At 34.1% G+C, this 24,477-nt stretch overlaps 1 protein-coding gene across 2 annotated transcripts in view; it reads right to left on the reverse strand.

Annotated features, from left to right (window-relative positions):
• Positions 1 to 4,665: 4,665 nt before the first annotated feature.
• The window catches only part of LOC149421978 (G protein-coupled receptor 143-like), a 30,450-nt gene continuing 10,638 nt past the window's right edge, over positions 4,666 to 24,477 (reverse strand). For both annotated transcript variants that reach the window (XM_089634200.1, XM_089634201.1), the window contains exons 3-8: positions 22,700 to 22,796; positions 20,952 to 21,046; positions 19,949 to 20,127; positions 16,276 to 16,435; positions 13,932 to 14,099; positions 4,666 to 11,329 (exon numbers count right to left, since the gene is read on the reverse strand). In XM_089634200.1, the coding sequence (XP_089490326.1) occupies positions 11,102 to 11,329; positions 13,932 to 14,099; positions 16,276 to 16,435; positions 19,949 to 20,127; positions 20,952 to 21,046; positions 22,700 to 22,796 (927 nt within the window). In that variant the 3' untranslated portion in view covers positions 4,666 to 11,101. The remainder of the gene's footprint in view (positions 11,330 to 13,931; positions 14,100 to 16,275; positions 16,436 to 19,948; positions 20,128 to 20,951; positions 21,047 to 22,699; positions 22,797 to 24,477) is intronic.

Below are 24,477 nucleotides of genomic sequence, written 5' to 3' on the forward strand. Positions count from 1 at the left end.
AAGTCATAAAACTGATGAAAAAAACGAGTGCTGACACATATTGTAAAAAATTAATAAGAATTGCAAAATATTTGTGATAAAAAAAAAACAAACAAAATCAGCACATAATAAAAATGTAAGAAAATATTATTCTGTAAAAGTATTTTACCAAGTCATTATTTCCAGTAATCCTTCCTCATACTGGAATATTTTTATTTTTTCTGACTTTATGTCCGGGTTAAATCTTCCCCACAGCAAAAACTAAACCCTTCCACACACTTTTCCACAAATGATCATCTAGTCAATCCACATTATGCAAGTGCATAATATAAGCTTAATAAATACAAGAACAACACGTCAAATCACCAGAGATCAAATGGGAAAATGATTCACCGACTCCAGATATTTTCATATCAGAGGGTTCGGCTCTGTAGAACTTCTAACTGGACCTATAAATCCTACTGATCCCTCAATATAAATATTTTAAAAATCTTTCGTAATCCTACATGTATTTAAAATGACTGATTTTTGCATTTTTAAATATAAATTCATTGACAGATCTAATACGCGCCAGTAGCCGAAATAACAAATGGTAATATTTTTATAGTCTGAGAATGCCAAATTCTTTTAATCCCATTTCCTAAATCTGTGTATTTTCTTATTTTTTCAGAAACAGATTTTTGAATATTACGGGAATTTGGAATAGCGACATCAATGATATAAGTTATTTTTTTAATTTTGTCATGTAAAACTATATTGGGTCTATTTTGACTAATCGTTCGGACTGTTGGTGTAGTTTTATCATAATATATTTTATAAAATTCATTTTCTAAAAATGAATTTGGTTCGTATTCATAATATGGTACTTACTATATTACGGCAGTCAACGTGTAATATGATAATATGTAAATATTATATAATACGTACAATATGATAATTACATATACATAAAAGAAAAAATTCTCTATATAACTACAAATTTACCATATATTTTATTAAGTCATTGAAATTTACAAATTGCATTTTGTGAGATTTTCTCCAAATACGTTTATGTGTAATTTAACTAAATATCTAACAGGCAGTTACTAACCATCACACCGTTTCACGCAGGGGTAGGCAGAGAGGATGGCCCTTCAAACAGATCGGTCTTGGCCCACACTCTTTGCTTGATTCACATTCATATATTGTCTCATTTGTGCCCCTCTGTTATTCTGGCTCTTGACATAAGTACTTGATTCTCTTGGTAGTTAAAACTCAACTTAAAGCTCAAAGTTAACACACAAACAAATCAAAGTTCAAGAAGCTTACAAAGCTCCGAGCCTGTAGTTTAAAACTTGAAGCTTAAAGCCCAAACTCAAAGCTTAAAAAGTTAAAATCTTGAAAGCTCGAAGCTTAAAGAGCTCAAAGTTTAAAATTTCGAAGCACAAATTCGCTTGCACATCATGTATCAGACAAGAGTCCTTTACATTGACTGTAAATAGGCGGTGCTGGGTTTTCTATTCGGTGAGCTGCTATATGTTCAGGACCTGATCCAGTTGCTGTAATATCCAAGGAGAGAGCAATCGGTAGTCCAAGGAAGCGCAAGGTCTGAAGTCAAAGGCGGTTGTAGTGTTTCCAATATGAATCAGTGGGTCCTCACTCTCAGCCCGACATTGGTGAGGAAATCCTTATAACTACTTAGTATTAATGTTTACATATTTCAATCTTACTTTACAGCATAGACGCGAGTCGAGCCTTTCAACCTCTATATTTTTATTTTGTATTACTGCGGCGAGAATCTATCATTAATTTGCGCAATATATGTAAACACAGAAATATTTTACTAGCTATTTCGTCTTTGCAGTGATTGGCTGACGGTCGCCGGTCAGTGTTTGGCCTGGCTTCGCCTGGGCAAAAGAGAGGGGATGCGACGTAAATACTGTGTCTGCAGCGCGCGCTGTACTCAGTACTCCCCGGCTAGAGAGGGGATATGATGTAAATACTAGCTTTCTTATCCTTCTATGCTGCTTTGTGGCCTTTGGATAGCATTGCGTTCGATACACATTATGTATTGTCCTACTACTATCTATCTATTCGTAATCCGGCCATACTTTGTGTTTTACCCACGTACTCCTCATGACACATTCTTTTGGTGGAAGTAAAATTGTACAAAATTACTAGTAGTTCTGTGAACAGAATTCACAAAGTGTTGATTACTCCGACTTGGCAGCTCGCAACAGTCCCAACGCTCATGCTCTCTTTCGGAATAAAAAGGTACTATCAAACGTGGCTACCATCTTAACAGGATTAACCAGACACAATAAAGTAGCAATGGGTCATGACCATTGATGTAAATTAGTCAGTATTAATGACTCTTTTTATTAAGAGAGGCAGCCACGGTACCAGCTCAATATTTTACCCCGGTACGACTCTCCAGCTACGGCTCCTAGCATATGAAGAGCGTCTCTTGGTACCAGTATGTCAGAAAATAAGATGCTAGGTAGTTAGTAGGTGTAGATACATATGTCTGTAGCGATGCTACGAGATTCGTCTAGAACGTCTCGCCAATACAAAAAGCATCGTAACCGGAACATTCCAGACAATGCGAAGCGTTCCTACGTACCTACCTGCCTACGAGCTACCTACTTGTGGGCGAACTACCTACGTCAACACATTGCGAGTTGGACTAGCACATTCCGCACATTCGCTAGAAGGTTCTAGCCTATTGCCTAGGCATAATTCCAGTGCCATCGAAACTACCTTACTTACTACCGCCATCGGCCAGGCTATATAAATAGGCTCGACGCAGCGAGCAGTCAGTCAGTCATTACTCGTTCAAAAATTTGCAAGTCTCGCAAGTGACAACCCTCGCACCTCCGCTGCGCGCAGGACAATATACACGGCTCTGCACGGTTCATTCATGGACTCCAACGGGATCACAGCGCCCTGGCCCCATCGTTCCTGGCCAGCGCTACATCGGATCACACAGCGCCCTGGTTCCAGCACATCTGACCAGCGCTACATCCACGCACCTAGACCCTGCGGCATTCTCGCCGGTCTACGCATCTCCCGCACAACCGCCGAGGTCAACCGCACCTTCGGCTTCCCTGTTCAGCACTGGAGCACCCGGAAGACCCATGATCTTCACCAGTTCCTGATACAACAACGAGTCCGTCACCAGTAGCGGCGTCGACTCAAAGGCCCGCGCTTGACCAGCACTTCACCGCCTGCATCCGGAGTCTTCATCATCGGTCCTCAAGTCATCTCAAATACGGCAACCTGACTCAAATAAAACTCTGTGACCTTCACAACCTTTTTCATTGCGTGCCTCCTCACCAGATCCCCAAATGTCTAAGTCTAGATGTCGGACTTTTAGACGCCGTTCACGACTCTCTCTGAGTATGTAATCAAAATTAATATTTGGATAATTGTAATGGAGCTATTTTTTCTAAAATATCTCCTGATAGAAAATAGTTAATGTTCAATGAAAAGCCGTGGTACGGTTTACTGGGAGTCGTACGAATACGGCTCATCAAAAAGAGCTAGCTCAATTGTTGCGCCTCGCTTATGAACGACTCATCGCTAATATAAAGACATTAAAAGCGATGAAAAAAAAACCAACCTACATAATCTACTTTTTGTTTCATCACTTTTAATGACTTTATATCACTTGTGTGTGGTGAATTGTCATTGTGTTGAGTTGTCCATTACCCATAGTAATAAGTGAGGGGGTGAACGAAATCAAAAATGTTGTTTTTTGTTGACTGGTTTTTTTTTTTAAGGGCGGTGTCAGTTTACACGTAGTTCCTATGAGCATTTAGGCCATAGGCCCATTGTGCTATCTCCCATTTTACCTCAATCCTTTAACAACAACCCAGTCCCTTTAATAAAGTTCACCAGGGTTGTTTTGGGTATGTGGCTATGTCTTCTGGTTCTACTGTATGTCTCCCCAGGTATCTGAGCCTAGTTCCCACCAGGGCAGGACATTGGCACCATAGGTGAATTGTAATCTCTTCAACCTCTTCACATTTCCTGCATCTATTGGTGTTTTCCACTTCCAATATCTGCATGTGTCTCCTGAGATGGCAGTGTACCGTTAGTAGTCCTACCAGTTCCCTCAGCGAGTTTCTGTCCATATCGAGTAGTTTCATGGTTCGTCTAGGTGTTGAATGCATAGTAACAATATGATTCTGCAATGTTATGCAATATATTTCTAGGTTGGCATTTTTTTATACATTTGTAATAAGTCTTTGTAAAAAAGTTTTAGTACTGGCTGACTTATAGGCTTCACCCAAACACCGAGATTTTTTTTATATTCCAAAGAATGATTGTATCGGTAAAATATTGGGATTAGGAAAGCTTTCTCAAATATTAAGCATTTGATTTTGGTCAGGAAAATTTTTCCGTCTTCGTTAATATTTACTTTAATATTAATTTATTACAGCGAATCTTAAACTCCTGCTTTTGAATAAAATATGTATATAAATATGATCTGTTTTTTGACATATTGATATTATTTAAATGTTGATGTCACTAGCACAGCACTCGAAGTGGTCACTTGGTGGAATTGACGCTTGACGTGCTCTCGTGTCTCACGTGTCGTCACGCTTGTGTTGTATAGGTTAATTAAGCATATATATAAATGAAACAGAATGAGTTGTAAAGATTTATTTAAAAAAACTTGTTTTTATTTTGAAATTTTTTTTCCCAATATAGGTATACAATATTAAATTTATTCGAAACAAAAATCACACATAATATACACGGCTAAATAAGTCTTATTTTTTTTACCTTGTAAAGTTCCATACGTTTGAACATTAGCCATCAGTGCCAAGTAATTTATTCAAAGAAATTACATACAAAACTATTTTTTACAAAAAAATAGCACTATTCAAAAGCACATCTGGTATAAATTGGTGATGAAATTTAAATATTTAAACAATATTTAGTATCAAAGAACACTTGTGAGACGGCCACTCTAAATCACTGAGCAACCGAGTCAACCTATAATTGAATATTTAATTAATTACTGTTGCAATCACTGAAGAAGATAAAATTAATAAATCGAAACGAAACATAAAAGACACAGAATAAAAAGGTTACAGTCGCAATTGGGAATTGAACCCAGGACCTCTATCTTACCGGGATAACACACTTACCTCTGAGCTACTGAGACCTGATTATTTTCCACCATTTTTATCGATTTAGGAATTAGTAATATTATCTTCAATTATCATTATTTACTAGCGCAGACCTGTGAAAAATCACAGAATAGTCTGAATTCTTGAAAATACAATTTTGAAATGGCAATTTAAATAATTTTCTGTTAAAATGTTTACTATACTACAGGTAAGTACTTTATTGCATATCGGAATTCTTCACACAATCAGTTCCAATTTTGAAAATGACAATTAAATTCAAAACAAATCCGAATTCATTGAACCAGAGTTACACATACAGACAGACACAATCAAAATTAGTGTTTTTGATTAATTTTATCTTTTTCTTCATTGATGCACGAAACTGCGCTACACAAGTGTTATATTATTATTATTATAACCTTTAAAGTTATTTAAAAAAAAATATTATTTTTTCAATTATATTTATTCACAGGAAACCAAATTCTTAATAGAAATCATTATGTGGGATACTATTTTAACCTTTTCTATGCTGGATATTTAACCTTTACAATGCAACTTCATAGATGACGTATGTGTGATTCATACGGGGATAGCTGCCGATTGATTCATACGCGACAGCGGCAATTTCAACACAATTTATCCCATCACGTGGCACATATTGACACAGAATATGTGTTGACACAGAGAACACATTCAATTTTGCGCTCAATACTAATTAACAGTCTACATTTGTTTTAGTGAAACTTCATGAATAACGTATGTGTGATTCATCAGGGATAACTGCCGATGGATTAACGCAACAGAGGCGTAGATAAGGTTAAAATGCATTAATAATTATTGTAGATTTTTATAATTCTAAAATTAATTTTATAATGTAACTTTCAAAGAATGCATTCGTGTGACTATGATGAACACAGTAAAAAATCAAGTGCAGATGTAAAATAATATGGCATTGTTTATTATTAGATTTTAATTATTATTTTAATAACTACGACACAGGGCTATTATAGAAATACACAAGGGCATTTTTAATGGTGGTTAATAACTACTCGAGTGATCTTTGGCATATTATGGCAAATTTATAAAAATGTTTTGAGCAATCGCTTGTCATGTACCGAATTTATAGAACTCATTTTGTATATGGGATAAACGGTAAAATCTAGGTGGATTCATTGGTTTTAAACCGCAGTAAGCAGTTTCATATGATTCTATATTAATATTTTGAGGAATGGTATTAATTAAATATTATGGTAAATATGTATATATACAACTAATCTCTCGAGTGGTTATAATTCAGCCTTAAAAATGGCCCTAAATATATAACTTTGTAATCTGCTAACTCAAGCGATACCTCAAATGATTTATACGTTAATTCTTTAAAGGTAGTTAGGAAAATGTATAAGTGATAAAATTTTTAAAACTAATCTTTTAAATTCTACAAAATACATGCCAAATACAAAATGTGCAGTTTGAAAACGCTTACAGTCTAACAACTTTTTTCACTAGAACTGGAAACCTTCATACATTTTCATAACTATCCATATAGAATTTACAGATAAATAATTTGTGGTATCAGACTAAAAAGCGTATGTTTTTAAGTGCTGACACTTATTGTAAAAAGATAGAAAGAATTGTATATTATTTCAAAAAGATCAGAACGTAATGTGTGTAAAAATATTATTCTGTAAAATTGAGTAAAAATTATTTATACATATTTGACATTAGCAATGCTGCTGGCCTTATCAAGGCAATCTATCCCGTCACGCAACATGTTTTGAAACAATATATCTGGGTTTTTGTGAAACATTGTGGATCATATCGTTGGCTTAATTCTTTTTTAAGTCTGCAAAACTTATCTTAAACTAATCTCAATGAACTGACACGCCCTCTGTCTCTTATACTCTCCAATAAGTTGTTCAGCTTACTAAAAAAGCGAGTGATTCGGCTGAGCATTTGGCAGGTGTAATTCGGCCTTAAGTATTAATGGAGTGCAAAATGGTACCGTGGACATTTTACTAATTTGTGTTTAAAAAAAGGTTTTTTTTTTTATGAATTTACAAGTTTTACTATTCGAAGAGGGACTAATTTTAACATAAAATGGCATTAAAATCTATATACATGGTGTCTGGAAAGTGGTGATTATCAATAAAACTAATTTTCTTTAAATTTTTCAAGGATTTAGATTTTTTTTTTTTCGGCAAAGTATTCAATAATTTTGGAGCCGGGTCTATGCTTTGACACATTTTAAAAGACATTAAACAGCTGATATCAACGTGACTGAATTTTTCAAATTTGGCGTAAAAAATTCCAACTTCGGACACAATTTACTAGAAAACGAAAGCTAAAATTTAAAAAGAGTTAAAACTGACTCCAAATGTGATGAAGATTCATCAGTTTCCCGCTTGTACCACTAGTTTCCGGACACCATGTAAATGCGAAATCTGCGTACGGGGACAGCCGCCAATGGATCACATACGACAGCCACAAAATTAAGCTTAAAAAGGAATGTAAAATTAATGAATATATTTGATTAAATATTTTAAAAACTACATTAATATTATTATTGCTGCAAGTACATCAATTTCGAGTTAGCACTTATCTCTTAATGGCACATAAATCAATTAATTTTAATACCGGAACCACATTATTGCATTGTAAATCTATAATAATAAAAATAAAATTACATTCGATCATCGACTTGCTGGAAAAAAATTACCAACTATAAAGCGATATTTTCAGTTATAACGACATTTGAATACAATAATAATGAATGGCATTAAAAAATTATATTATTAGTTTAAAAACTCCAAATTTTTAGTTGACTCACAATAAAATTGGCAAAAAATAATGTTAGTTTGTGAAATCCTGTTTATGACCCCACAAATATGTTATGTAGATTGTGACCTTTCTGTAATACTTGCCGAGTGCTCGGCCGAGACTGTGAATTTAGAACTTTTTAGGAGTGTGTGACGTTTGTTGTTGTAAATCTTCATTTTCTCTTTTTCCTCCTTCGCGAAACCATTTTAACAGCACTTTAAACTAATCTCAATGAACTGACACGCCCTCTGTCTCTTATACTCTCCAATAAGTTGTTCAGCTTACTAAAAAAGCGAGTGATTCGGCTGAGCATTTGGCAGGTGTAATTCGGCCTTAAGTATTAATGGAGTGAGTCGATGAAAAATTTGGATAATATATTCCAGACGAATTCTTTTGTCATAAAATATAATTAGAATTAGTTTTCTACTCCCCTGGAGTCTATAATAAAAAATAATTTGATGAATTTGAGCTCGACTCAGAGTTCATTTTAAAATCACAATTAAAAAAGACACATTCTAAGATGTTTTGTTCAAAATTCATATAAAAAGGCACACTTTGAAGATTACAAAAAATTTAAACGATATACATTTCAACATATAATTATTTTTTTAGACTTACAATAGTAAATTTTTACTCATAAGACTATTTCAGAAATATCCATGGGTGGAATAATTTATTTTAAAAGTAATTTTGTGTATTTCCTAAATTTATTTAAAAAAACTTAAGTTAAAGACACTAGAATTTTTGACTTGATTAAAACCGTATTTGTAGTAATATATCGCTAGCAGATAAAAGCCGATGCTGTTTGAAAAAATCAATGATTTGTTTTTTAAATAACAGAGGGCGCCACTTCTGTTTACAACAATCCTCAACTGTACAGTCTTTAAGATAATAATACTATCAGATAATCACTGAAATGATTTATTATTTTTAGGATAAAAGTAACAGGGTGCCTCTGTTAAAACTACATCATATTTTGATCTGACTTTTAGCAGGATTATTATTACATCCCAGTTCCATCATTCAAATATAAAAAAATTATTCAATATGTTGATGAGTTTGTATTCAGATTTTTCCTCTCAAGTGACAAATCCTAGTAATATGTAACTTAACCTGGATATTTTCCAGTTGCCGGCTTATATATCTATATCTGCTTAACTTAATCTAAGTTATCTCGCTTCAAATTAAAGGCAGTGTATTAATAATTCTAACATATTATAATGTTGAGACCAATGAATAGACAATACACACTAGAAATGCCTTTTATGTCGCCATTGGCTTAACCTTTTGGTTCTAGTCTATTAGGCTCCATCTCTCTTACACGGCCTGACATTGTAAATCACCATTACATTTGATCGAAATGAAACTCTACGATGGTACACAGTTCTGTATTTGAAATTTATGTTCGATCGTTCACTTTTGTATCACGAAACACACCCGTGAGACTGATAAACATTAATTAATATCATATCTCACATCATCTCTTGCTGACCTCTACCGATAAAATTGTGAAGAATAAAAGTTTTTATTTTGTGACACAACGTTTATATATAAAGAGTCAAGAGAGATTAGAAGAATGCTAACCGGTAATCATCACAATATATTCCCTCAGGAATGGAAATCCTGTTTTTAACATCCCACTGCTAGCAATGCCAGTACTGCTTTTAATTTAAGTAAAATATTGTAATGTACATGTATATATTAGCAGGGGTTCATGGGGTGAGGATAGTCTAGGTCCTGGCGGCGGATGCCACTGCTAGCAGTGGGATTGTTAGCTACAACAGCGTTGTCGTTAATTTAAGTACCATAATAATGTAACATAGATATATCGACCACTCCTACGTAAACTATTGTATCTTCAAAATCGTGATTGTTGAGGAGAGCAGTTTAAAGTTTTTTTTTTCACACAGCACAAAGGAGTTACGATAAATGACCGTGTAAAAAAAACCTGTTTACATATTTTTATAATTTTGTTTGTTAATTCCCATATATATTATATATTCCACATTTAGTTGATAGTCCGGTATTGCTAGAATTGATAAGCTTCCGGATTCCACAACGTAATACTAGAAGTCAGGATTTATTTCAGTGAAGAAATTCTGTGACTAACTACCATATGTATTCCTCTTTGCCCAGAATACTAATGGAGGGAAACAATTATACCAAGTCAGTGGACATCTTCAATTTATCTTTGAAAAATTTAAGCAATTCAGTTATGTACAATAAATAATATATATTTCTTAATATTCATATGTAAAAGCCCCGAAAAAGGGTGTTAATTAAAAAAAAAAAAAAAATTGTATAGCATCCAAACTAGATAGGATTAAAACACACAAAATTACCATTTTGTTGGTTACGATACTTTCAGTAGGAGGGGTCGATATTTACATGCAAATTTTTTTGAATGAAATTTAAATGTTTATAAGTACAAGTTAATCAACAATGCTTAAGACACGATTTAAGAGTAATTTTGGAATTATTTTTTATCAGAAATGATAACCTCTATTTTTATTAATTATATTGTTCTATAATAAATTCATGAATCATTGCATTACAATTTTCTTTTTACAGGATCACAATTTGACCACAAATTATTACATAAAAATTATTTTATTATTAAAAAAAAAACAAAGGACTGAGCTCTGCTGTATTGAAATAATATTGTCTTTCGAGAGAGAAAATATTTATCAATCTCGGCAATTTAAAATCGGCAAAAGGACACACATGTTCAGCCCTCATGATTGGCAAGAAAACTGGCACCTTTATAAAGTACAAATAAATTTTATCGTCAATTAACAAACAATACAATACAGCCACGAGTCTCAAAATTCTCTTTTTTAATCAATAGAAATTTAATTTAATTTAATTTTAATCCACTTGATGTAGTTCTCGACCCTAAATAAGTTTAGTTATCATATCCCGTACTTTTATTTTTGATAATATACAACAAATCTAAAACAAATTACTCATTAGTTTATTGTTTCTATTTAATCTTTTCAATGCCGGAATTTTCGACAACTTGTTTCCCACCATGTGACACAATGTTTGTGTTATAGCGAAACTCCATAAATCACATATGGGACATCTGCGTAGATCGGGTTAACAATAGGAGATTGTTTATTCACTGACGATACATAAACTCTTTTTATACTCTTATTAAACAAGAAACTAGGATGCTACGTGGCTCACATGGACGACAAGGCGTTGATGCTGTTTCTGGGGTGGTCGGTGAGGCGGAGTCTCGAGGGGGGACGGTGGCCGAGGAGCGGGGTCTCCGCATCGGGCTGCTCCCGGCGTGACTTGAAGTTGGAGAAGCAGTTCACATCGAACGGTAACTTCAACTTCTGCATTCCCGGTGTCCATCTTCTGTAGATGATGGCGTTGAGTAGCGCTTGCAGGGGATTCATCAGGGCCTAGATGGTAATATTAAAAGATTAATTTTTTATCATACTTATTAACCCCTCCGAAAATCGCCATGTAAGCACTTTAACTGTCTTTAACGAAATGACATTTTACGAAAACTTTTTGTTATTACCGCTTCACAATTAAAGCTCTATAAATGAAACATTTCTGAACGTAGCCGAATAGTAAAAACTGTTTTAGAAAAGTTACAAAATAAGCTTTCAAATTATTATATTACAAATAAATATTAGCATTTTTAAATATTAAAATTTAGAACGCAAACATTAAAAATAGGTTAAAAATGACTCACGTCATGTTTTTAGGTGAAAATGGTACTAAAATCACAGATTATGTAAACAAAAATATTTATTCTATTGTATATATGTGTAATAAACACTTTTATCACCTCATTTTTTTATGATTTCATATAAAAATATTTTATAAAAATTTAATATGTGAAGCGCGCGGCGCTACCGGCAGACATTTTGCGCGGGTAAAAATGTTGTGTCAATTATGCGACTGTCAGCAGATTCCTGTTTTGTATTTCCATAGACAACTTGGTAGTGATGTGTAGCTTGATCTATAATCGACCTTTTAGTTTTTGTTTGAGGGATGTAACTAAAATAATAACAGAGTAAGAACGATTTCTATGGAGAGACACGCGTTGACGTGTAAACACGCTTATTGTACTTGACTGCTATCGTTATTTTATCGTGTATATCTGCTTACGTTGCTGACCGGTTAATAATTATTATTAACCTGTGGTGTCCCAGGAAATTCCAAGCTCAATTTCCAAAGGCTCAAATTCCAAAATCAAAGTCAAGTGTCCACTTAAATTTTTTTTGTGTCGCATTATATAAGTATATGATAACAATTCTTCCAGATTTCGGTAGTTTATACAACTGTTGTTACTAATAATATTATTTTGTACAAGAAACCTGTAAATAAATAATGCTAAAAATATAATTTTTATGTATTTTTATAACAGTACTGATGATGGTACGGAGGTACCGAAACCGGTAGTCTTTAAAAATTTCAATAAAGTGACTTTAAACAAAGTGTTTTCCTTTTTATTATTTAAAAATATAATTATTCATTTTGACGTAAAAATTTTGACATTTCTTACGAAGTTAATTTTCTTGGGTGAAATATTATAAAAATTACATCAAAATAATGTAGATAAAACTATCTTTCTGATGATACCTCAAATCTATTATTTCCACAATCAATTTATATCAAAAATAATGAAAGAAGACGCTTTGACACTAAAAACGCGGCAAATATTTCGTTGGCATTCCACAGAAAAATTCTTTGTAAAAAATCTGAAAAGCTAGAAGTCATTCTGGTATTTGCTGCGTAAAGAACGAGAATAGCCCAAGCGATTGTGACCTTGTTCTTCATACAAATTCCTTATACATAAGGGTCCAAATCGCACATAATTTTTTATTTTTTTTTTAATTCGTAGATAATGTGCCGCACTCACATATGCGGTCCCGGGATATGACGGGTTAATGAGCACGTCCATAATGATGGGAAAGTTATATTAAGCAAAGCAATGGTGGATTATGATGTATATCAGGATACAATATAATAATACATGTAACTATGGTGGCAGGGCTGGCTCTGAGCTGAAATGGCGCCTGGCGCGAGAAAAATTTTGACACCCCTAATAGATGCACTGGCAAACACTGTAATCGTTGATTTGTATATTTGTGTGGCGCCGTTTTTATGAAAAATAATCTCAAGGGAGATATATTAGATATTATCGGCGTCTTGGCGCGTTGTCAATTCAGCGCCCGGAGTGGACTACTCCAATTGCACCGGCGTAGGGCCGGCCCTGTATGGTGGACAAAAGAAAAAACCGTATCTACTTTACAAATTTACTATATTTCATGAAGCTTTGGAATCGGCGATATTAGCATTATTTTTTGATGAAATTTTTGAGAAAAGCGATATTAGTTTTTGCAAAAAAAGTGTGTTGTCTTAACTTTTTGATATATTGCAATAAAAAAAGGGGTGAAAAAAAAAAATGTCAAAACCATAGGCAAAGAAATATCTAGAATGTGTAATATGTATCACATGCATATTTTAAAATAACAGAAAATCTCATGAATAATATGAAAAGTTGCACTATTTGCCTGAAAATTGCGAATTTTGCGTTACTCTAGTGAAAATGGCAAAATTTGTGTTTTTCACATAAAAGTTAGCATCATTGCAAATGCAAAACATTCAGTTCTCTATTAGTATTTGCAGCACACGAAAGAATGGGAATTTTTTATAACAATAAAGTACGCTTGAATACTCTGTTCATATTATAATGAAGAACCATGAAATACTTAAATCGTTGAAAGAAAACAAAGGCCGAAAGACAAAGAACATCCTGACTGAAGAACCTCGGAGAACGGTACATTTATAGAACAATGTGATTGTTCAGAACGTTTGCCATTAAAGTAACAATGGCCAATCACCCAAAGGAGAGCGACAATAAGAAGACATGAATCTGTTAAATATTCTTGCAGTTTAGCCAATCTTCTAGATTCATAAAAGCTTTATAAAAAGAAAATATCAAATATTAATGCATGCAAATAAATTAATTGGAGAATTTTTCCTTACCATGATGTACCAGACAACGATGATGACTTTGATTGGCAGATTGAACCAGAGGGTCCACAAGAGAATTCCATTGACGATGTTGGGGAGCCAGCAGAGATAGAAGGAGATGTTGATCAGCGTAAATTTGAGCTTCAAATCGTGAACCAGACTTCTTTCCTTGCTGGTTATCTGGAAAGAAAATAGAAAAAAACAGTTAATACTCCATTTTAACATCAGGAATTGGCACAACCAATAGTGAGATAAACGCATTTACAACAACCTCTTTATTTATTTTTTATCCATTCAGTACACCACTACACAAGTAAAGGTCTCTTTGAAATGATTTACCTGTAGTTTTAGAGTATTTTTCCTGCATTTTCCTACAGCTGGTGATGGCCCCGTGTTATGGCAGACGTTAAGCTGTTGATGTACCTGTGTTACGGCAGACAAATGACTATCGGATGCATCTTTCAATCGATAACTCTTTAGTGTTCCATCCTCCACACTTACTTCTTTCTGTTCTTACTTACATATTATATTTGACACATACAATAAGCTAAATATTGGTCATATTCAGTGCCTGTTCTATGGCAATAGTAAATATCTATAGATACAGCATTTTGGATTTACTATGGCGCTCAATCAATTCCATTCATCGACTTACACAAGGAATTGACAGTGGCACAATGCTGTAACAGAAAATAAACACATCTGTAATGACAGAACATTACAGTTTAAAATACAGCATACTGTTTTGCTATTACAACACCGTTGCCATGCGGGAGATGTAACAGCATATTGGCCTCATATATCGTTAGCTACCCGTGCCATACTATGTGTAAATCGCATGCCCATCACGTAATGTATCAATATACTATATCTCAACATGGCTAGTTTTGAGATTGCTAATGTTAAACTTTTTTTATACAACTTGTTATTTTCCTCACAAACTACATAATGGTAATTAACAATTGGTTAAGGGTTTGATTGAGAAATAATTTAAAATGTTTAACTCTCTGCACGCGGCCGTATCAACTGTTGCTACGGCAAAAAGTCCATACTCACACGCGGCTGTATCAACAGTTGATACAGAAACTTTGAATGCCGATATTCCAGCGGTCTTTCCTCATAAATTTATTTCCCGCTAGCTTGAACATTCGTAGAACTATCACGATGCTGACATCTACAAGAATTTCTCAAAAATAAAATTGTATTTCATAAACAAACATCGATAATCAAGTGCGCCTCTTCGCGCCCTCGAGTGCCATAGTTTACAATTTTGTCAACAGATGGCGCTAGTTCAATTTTGTTATCTACGCTTGCACGCGCCGAGTTAATCTGTGGAGTCTGCCCCGGTAACATTCTTTGTTCTTGTAGATTAAATTATTACGAAAAATTGAACTTTATTCGTTTACTATAGATATCAATATATATTTTTTTAATTTCTCATGTTTGGTATAACGAATTTAATTTTACTGCATCCGCAAGCGACCTTGTTGTGCCGATTGCGCGTATTTTCAACGTTTTACTGTGTTAAAAAACTGAGTTGTTGACTTCACTATATACTTTATTAATTTCAATATATTTTGTTATATATTAGTTATATATTACTAAGTGTGTGTTATTTTCGTGTTTTACATACTATTTCAAAAATTGAAATGTGACCGACAGAGATTCCTCTAAATGCTTTAATAATTAAAACAATATTTATTACGTGACATAAAATTTATGTGTTATTTAGTGTTGAGTTTTAGAAAAAGTTTTCATAACTAAAAATGATAAGTGATCATGGTGTCCCACTTGTGTCTATCAACGCAGTGGCCTAAGTACACACACGCCGAGTAAATGGTGCGACCACATTCAAAAGATACGGTGCGTTTTTGTATGAAATTTTATGTTTTTGTTTTTATAAACATTTAAGAGTGTTGACATATAAGGATTTGTTTTCATATACATAGTCCAGAATAATCTGTTCTGTCTATATAGTCCAATAAATCATGCCAGAATGCTATAATTTGACATTTAATTGTGTACATAGGTATTTGAAAATATGTACCGCGTATGGGTATAGATAAAACGGAGCAAATTAACGCGATCAAAAGGTTAAGAAAAAAAAAACAAATATTTCATGAATTTTAAAATACTCAATACATTTGTATTTATTTTTATAACATTTTAAATGAAGGGTCAATCTAACCTTTCACCAAATTTGAAATTGCTACTACTATTAGTTCGCGAGGATAGTAACAAAATGTCCAAAATAGTTTAAAGTCATTTATCTCAAAAATAGATTTTTTGAGATACAGCGTATTGCCATTACAAGGGCGTCAGGCAATAAAAGTAGAGGAAATGTCAAATGACAAACCTGTGAGTAGGCCCCAAAGACGGCGATCTCCATATCCTTGGAGGAGAAGAAGTAGATGATGGGGTTGGCCACCATAACCACCGTGATGGGGATGTAAGTGGCGCAGTAGTTGGGCAGCACCCGCACCAGGGCCCCCTTCAGAGATTGCAGGTTGTGACAGCTGGGAAAGACAACCAAATCCTTTATTTATTGTTATACTTATTATGATTATTACTCTTTGTGAAGTTCTAACATTGACAATGCACTGTTAAAAACGTTTCTATTATGAGAGTATCTTCCACTCATGCCGAAATATACTATATGAATCGTGTAATTTCTATACCCGCTATATCAACTTTCATTGATTTGGAGAAAACCGCAAAAAACTGTCACATCTCTAGCGTACATGAGTAATTGCATTACAATTTTTTATATAATGAATTGGAGTAATAAAATTTCGAAAAGCATTTATTTTTCTATATATGTCTAGCAATAATTAAGTAATTTCGATAAATAAAATGGATAAAGCGGATTTTGATACTCACTTCGTGATATAGAGGCTTTTGAAAGTCTACCATAAGTCAACTGAGACGATATGGCGGGTTTAGAAACACACGCGTAGATCATTTTGACACACGAGCGTGGCGTCAGAGCTGCGGCCATATTGTATTTTGGCAAAATAACTGCTTGCGATTGGTTGAATCCGATATAGCGGGTTTTGATAGTAACTTTCTGTATGATATAGCGGATTTGGTTTCTCACTCGCAGTTTTAACATGGTTTTTGGTCGTGATAAGGAGGGTTTTGAAACTCAATTTTAGGCTACTCTTGTTGCTCGCAAAAATCTGAACAAGATGTCATACTCAGATCATTTTGTCAAAAAATCGGATATACCGGGTGTAGAAATTATAGGATTCATATATATTATTTCAAAAGAGTAAATTGTGAAATACACAAAACTATCAAATAAAACATACTTGCGCACTCCGAGATTTGAACTCGCGTCCTCCAGCATGCTAGCCGAGAGCCCGAGCGACCACGGAAGCCGTCGAATAGAATAAAGAGGAAAACTAGATGTGCCTTCCATACAAATTTGATTGGAAACAAATGTCGTCACACACAACCCTGGTGAACTTTATAAAAGAGACCGGGTGACTGTTAAAGGAATGAGGTAAGATGGGAGATAGAACAATGGGCCTATGGCCTAAGTGCTCACGGGAACTATACGTATACCGTCTCCGCTCTATAAATAAATAATAATGTCATCACTGTTACTGTACCTTTTGGTCCTAGACCATTTAGCAAAAGCTTTGCCTTACTTAAAATCGACTGACGTTGTAGATCTCCAACACATACATTATTTAAATTTCATAATTATGATGAAACAAAGTTTTGTATTGGAAATTAAAGGCCTGATTGACCAAATATTTGGATCACGAAACACGGCCACGTGGCATTTTTTGTGTTCTTCTTTATTCAATATTTGTACCATATTTTTCAATCGTTCTGAAGTAATTGTGCACTACCCTACATTTTACACGTTACGGTGACAGACAGCACAGATTATACAGGGTTTTCCAATAGTAGGTGTTATTTTGATATTCAATCGTAAAAGATCAATGGTTTCGTTGCTTGTGTGGCACGTAGCGCCGTCTTGTTGAAAGTAAACGTTGTCCAGATCAATACCATCCAATGCCGGCCATAAAAAATCATTAATCATCTCTCGATAGCGCAATCCATTCACCGTAACTGTTGCTCCAGCCTCATTTTCGAAAAAGTAAGGTCCAATGACTCCGCCGGACCATAAACCGCACCAAACAGTCACACGTTGAGGATAGAGATGCTTTTCAACAATAACTCTTGGGTTTTCCGAGCCCCAGATGTGACAATTTTGCTTGTTGACAAAGCCACCGAGGTGCAAATGGGCCTCATCACTCAAGATGATTTGCATTTGATTCACTCAAGTGAATTTTGATAATTTCAATGCGTTGTTGAAGCGTGTATCGTTCCATTTTTATTAATGGCGTAGTTTCTACTTGTCAAATGTCAAAAAATGACAGCTTCAAAAGTAACATCTACCGAAATAGCGGGCTATTCAAAATAACACCTCTTATTGGAAAACCCTGTATATAATATTTGTGGTTAAAAATTGATTCTTATTATTTTAGGTTCAATGTCATAGCTAATAATTATTTCTCAAACCAATATAGATTTCTAAGTAACTTCCTGTATTACCGACACAAATAATATGTACATTTTTGAATTGTGTATATTAACAATTCAGTTCAGTAAATCATTCTCTCCCATGTTAATACAACCAAAAGAGTTAGATATCCTAAAAAGGGTTCCTTCAAAACAACACTAAGGTCATAATAATAATAATAATAATAATAATAATACTTGGATGACTTGTATAGCGCCGTTTTTGTGCAAAAACACCTCAAGGGCGCTGTACAAACTTATAATACATTTCTACAGTGATCTATGTTATTACTTAACTATTTATGGAGAAAATATACAGTACAATACTTACCTGGTAGGTCACTTGAGATTAATACTTATTTAACATTATCTAATTGTTTATTGGCGAAATTTAGATACAGGATTTAGGACTTAATTGAAAAATTGAATATAACTGGACTTTCTCTTAGGATTGGTATATTTAATTTAAGGGTACGGCAGCTTAAAAATGTAAGTTTTTAGTTTAGACCTGAATTCTGTTGGACTTGTTATGGATCTTAGTTCCGGAGGGAGTTTATTCCAAGCCTTCGGCCCAGATACTCCGAAAGCGCGATCACCAAACTTAGTATTTGGCTTGCGCATAGGTTCTATCAGTCTGCCTACAGCTGCTGATTTTGCTGATCTAAGCGTTGACTGCCTCAGACCAGTGTTTTCCGGGAAGCATAGTTCAGAGATGTAGGGTGGGGCCATTTCATTGATGGATTTAAACACCATTCAGCACAGTTTGTACTGGATTCTTTCAGGGCACTTGAGCCAGTGAAGGTTACGAAGGTGTTCTGAAATGTGCGAATATTTTGAAACCCCGGTTATGAGCCGTGCTGCTGCATTAAACACTGATTGAAGTTTTTCAATTTGATATTTTGGAAGGCTGGCATAAATGCCGTTGCAGTAATCGAGACGTGAGACTACGTAAGAGTTTATAAGTAGTTTTGTTGCTTCTGAAGGAAGGTTTCTTCGGACAGACTTGAGTTGTCTTAGGTGAAAAAAACCGGTGCTTACAGTCCTATTTATTTGACTTTTAAACGAAAAGTCTGAATCTAAATTGACACCGAGAAGTTTGACTGTTGTTTTTGGGATGATATCGCTGCCGAAAATAGTAATAGGTGAATTGTCTATGAAATGTTGACGTTTGTTTGTGGCTGCCCAGAGAAACTCAGTCTTAGATGGATTGAGCTTCAGCTTGTTTGAAGACATCCAACGAGTTATTGCTTCTAGACATTCAGTTATACGGATTTTGAGACTATTGATTAACTCTATATTGGTATAACTCTAAAAACTCTATCAGGATTTGTAAAGTGTTATGTACAAGTGAATAAAACAATACGATCTGATATTACAGAAGTGTTTTATATTACAAGATGCAAGTAGCACCGAAAATCTCCATCTGCTGAAAAAACAAAGAGCCCAAAAAGGTTAATTATGTATGTTGTATCTATGAAAGATATTCCACTCACTTAGCATTTGGATAGTAGAGGATGGAGAGACCAGTAGCTGTAAGAACGGCGGGGAGGCCCCACGACACGCTATGGTACACAGTGGTGTGGCTGTCTCTGTTACGCAGCAGCAAGTGCGTATCTATGGCGTAGCATAGCGTCCAAATCCATGTGGCCGTGTAGAAATATTGCGTCCAAGCCTGGAAAATACATCAGTAATTTATAATCGGTAATATTTTGAACGGGCCGCTTGCACGATAATTTAAAAAAAATATATTATGGTTTTGGATTCAGTCACGTCCATTTAAAAAATCATACCTCCGAATATCAATACCTAAAAATATAGAAAACTCACATCTACTCACTGTGGTTTAAAGTCAAATATAGAATACTCACATCTACTCACTGTGGTTTAAAGTCAAATATAGAATACTCACATCTACTCATAGTGGTTTAAAGTCAAATATAGAATACTCACATCTACTCACTGTGGTTTAAAGTCAAATATAGAATACTCACATCTACTCACTGTGGTTTAAAGTCAAATATAGAATACTCACTTTGGTTTAAAGTCAAATAATCCAAATATATTTATCATATTATATAATTTTTCCCATATATTTAGCTTTGAAAAACTTAAATTTGGGTAGCTATCGCTGAAGGGCATTAGCGGTTTTATCCAAATTTGGGTAGCTATCGCTAAAGGGCATTAGCGGTGTTATCCAAATTTGGGTAGCTATCGCTGAAGGGCATTAGCGGTGATAGCGATGATATATAATTTGGTTAGCTACCACTCGAGTGGTTAAAAGGCGTAACCAAAATAGAGTTTCATATTTTATTCATCCAATTAAGATTAATAAATTTTCAATTTCAAACATTGTATGCTAAATTACAAAGGCCGACCCAGGGTTGGTATATTACTTATATTAAAAAAAAAAACAGTTCTCCGTGGTACAATTCTTCAGTTGGCAGGCATCATAGAAATATGAAAGTAACTTAAAAAAATTAAGATGAAATCACTTACCGATGTTATGGCACAAAATAGAACGTTAGAAGTATCATCTTCTATAGGAATCATGCTTTTGTAGTTCATCCACAAGGCGGATCGTACCATCACACCTGAGATCAAAAAGAAAAGTTTTAGGAATTACTTCACCACCTGTGAGTAAAGTGTCGAGTATCTACGCTTCAACTAACTTTAATCGCAGGAGCCATTGCTGTAAACACACAGGGATTTACTTGATGGGTGTTACTCAAAGGTGTTGAAACAGATAATATACGCTACCGAGTAGCGCTGATCGGCAGTTTACTCAGCAGTGCAGAAATAACACTTAAATGTATTTATTGACTTTTCAAGAGCCAAAAGTACTCGTTGGATAGGAAAAATTTGTATTCATAGAGCGCCGGCTTATCCATACGATAATCTGACATTCATACATTGTTTATTACCCTCGCTACACTCTTGAAGTATTGGGTCATGGGAGCTCGGCATTCCAGAAGTTAACAGCAATAATTTTACTGTGAACTTATCTGTTCACTGTGAAGAAATCATATTTACAAAGGAATAAACTTGTGGGTTCGTCCCATATCCCACGTGACATAGTTTTAATATTAGCTATCCATTCTTATACAAATAAAATACCAAAACAGGCATAATGTACGTAATATTCATAATAATAATATTGCAATCCGACCTAAATCTCCACTAATGAGTGTGTATTGTAAGACAGCAATACTTTGTCTATGCATTGTTGGTACTTAAATATGTACATATCGTAGCCAAGGAAGAAAAGTTTTGAAAATATTTGTGTTAATACGTCTTGACCACTGAATATTGAAAGGAACGAATAAGGCAAAGATAACACACTGGTGTGATAGTCAAAAGGGTTAGGCCTCTTATGCCTGCATCTTCCGTTCCTCTTGAAATGCTATGGCTTATAGATGCTCGAAAACTTCAGCTGTAGTCGCCGCCATGATTTGTTCAAAATACCGCATGGCAGAACTAATGTTCTAGCACAGCATAGCATGACACGAGAATGGCGCTGAGAACGAAATTTCTGAGAGTGGATGTATTTATTTCCTCTTTAAATAGCCTTAACAGGTTCACTGCCAGTCTTCGACAGTGAAGGCTTGAAAAACCATTTTTTTTTGAAAAATTTCATTTTATATCATAAGATATTTTTAATCATACAATCTGTCAAATAATGACACTCCTTATAATGTCAAGCACACTTCCTTTCCTTTCATATTAATTAAATCACAAGGACGTTTAGGTCACAAGCTTTTTATTGTTTCGTTAGAAAATTTGAAGAGAAATAAAGCATGAGAAAACAAAAGAGAACTGATTATCTACTAAATTAACAAATAAAATGGTTGCTATTGTAAAAGTGACATCTTTTAACAATATTATAAATAAATTTTTAAATTAAACACAGTCCAAAATATTATTTTAATTTTCTTTTGTTTTTATATTGAAGCAAAACGCCAATTGGCAGAGTTTGGGTGCGGAGTTTCTCAGAACCCAAATGACGGAGAAGTGTCAGAATGAGAAGATTGTATTGTAATTGGATGAATAATCCGTCAATATGAAAAATAAATAAAAAATCCATTGAAGTGACTAAAAAGTAGCCCTAATGTCATGTCGCTACAAGCGAGTACCTCCATATACTGCAATGGATTTTAAAACAGTGACGAAACTGTTTCCGTGACAAAAGTAATCCGTGTGTGCCTGGCCTGGTATTAATTGATATTATTTCTGATGTGATAACTCGCCTAGGGAAGCCAGGAGATCAGCCACCGCCAACCAGATGATGATTTGCCTCCCTCGGGTGCTAACATTCGGTCTAACGTGCTCTTCTCTCGGAAGAATCTGGAACAAACGTATGGATTGAAAACATCTACGCATGGCTTACATTTTTTAAATTTTAAAAGATTACAATTTAGGTGATTTTCTCAGCTACCATACTAGGCTAACGCCCGTATTATGGTAGTCTTACATGATTATTGTAAGAATAACAAAATAATATTTTGTACATATAACAAATAATAAAACATAATGGAAAAGTACAAGTTATGGTAAAAAAAACATTTATTCTAGAAACCATATTAGAAATAAAATTTAAGATTAAACTTATTGATAAAAAGATATCAATTATTAGATATAATATTATTATTAATTAGACATCAATTAAAGAAAATAAAAATATTAAAATACATGAAAAATTATACCAAATTATTATATATAATTTTTTTTTCTTTAACACAGGTTAATCGTTGTATATGTACTTATCTAGAAATGTATATTATCTCCATATAAAGTTAGTACTAACATAGATCATTGTAGAAATGTATTATATATTTGTACAGCGCCCTTGAGGTGATTTTGCACAAAAACGACACTATACAAATCGTCCAAATATTATTATTATTACCTATTTATGGTCACATTTAAATTTAGCGATAAAAAACAATTATAGAGTTAAAACTTAAAACAGCGTTAGGAACTAATGTATTCTTTAAAGAAAGCTCACCCCCTTTCAAACAGCCAATGTTGAAAACGGATAGTAAAAAGGGATATAGAATTATTTGATTTTATATCGGTGTTCTATGCATTGTATATTTTAGAGCAGAATATTATTAAAAATTCCAAAGAACATACTACATAGAACATTACCTTAGTGCTTCTAAACTACGCAACGGATTTTGATAGGGTTTTCGCTAACATTTAGAGAATTTCTTTAGAAGTTTATATATATATAATACATGCATATTATAATTATAGAAAGTAGAGAAAAGTCTCCAAGCAATGGTCTTTCTTAGTGCAGTGGAGAGGTTTCGTTTTCAGTCTGTATATGGTGTCAGTATATTATCTATTTCTGATCTCCCCGTTTTATTTTGGTATATTATGTATTTCTGATTCTCCATGTTATATATCCAGCTTTTTATTAGATATTTAACCTTTTGAACGCATTAATTTGCTCCGTTTTATCTATACCCGTACGCGGTACATATTTTCAAATACCTATGCACGCAATTAAATGTCAAATTATAGCATTCTGGCATGATTTATATGACTATATAGACAGAACAGATTATTCTCCACAATATGAAAACAAATCCTCGTGTGTCAACACTCTAAGATGTTCATAAAAACAAAAACATAAAATTTCATACAAAGACGTACCATATCTTTTGAATGTGGTCCCGCCATTCACTCGGCGTGTGTGTACTTAGGCCACTGCGTTGATAGACACAAGTGGGACACCATGATCACTTATCATTTTTAGTTAGGAAAAGTTATGAATGACATACAAGTACTAACGCCATCCGTTGACAAAAATATAAACTAAAGGACTAAAAGGCACACTTGATTATCGATATTTTTTTATGAAATACAATTTTATTTTTGAGAAATTCTTGTAGATGTCAGCATCGTGATAGTTCTACGAATGTCCAAGTGAGCAAGAAATACATTTATGATGAAAGAGCGCTGGAATATCGGCCTTCAAAGTTTCCGTAACAACTGTTGATACAGCCGCGTGTGAGTATGG

This window comes from Hesperophylax consimilis, chromosome 8 (assembly GCF_061612785.1).
Source record: "Hesperophylax consimilis isolate HC1 chromosome 8, BYU_Hcon_1.0, whole genome shotgun sequence".
Classification (NCBI taxonomy): Eukaryota; Metazoa; Arthropoda; class Insecta; order Trichoptera; family Limnephilidae; genus Hesperophylax; species Hesperophylax consimilis.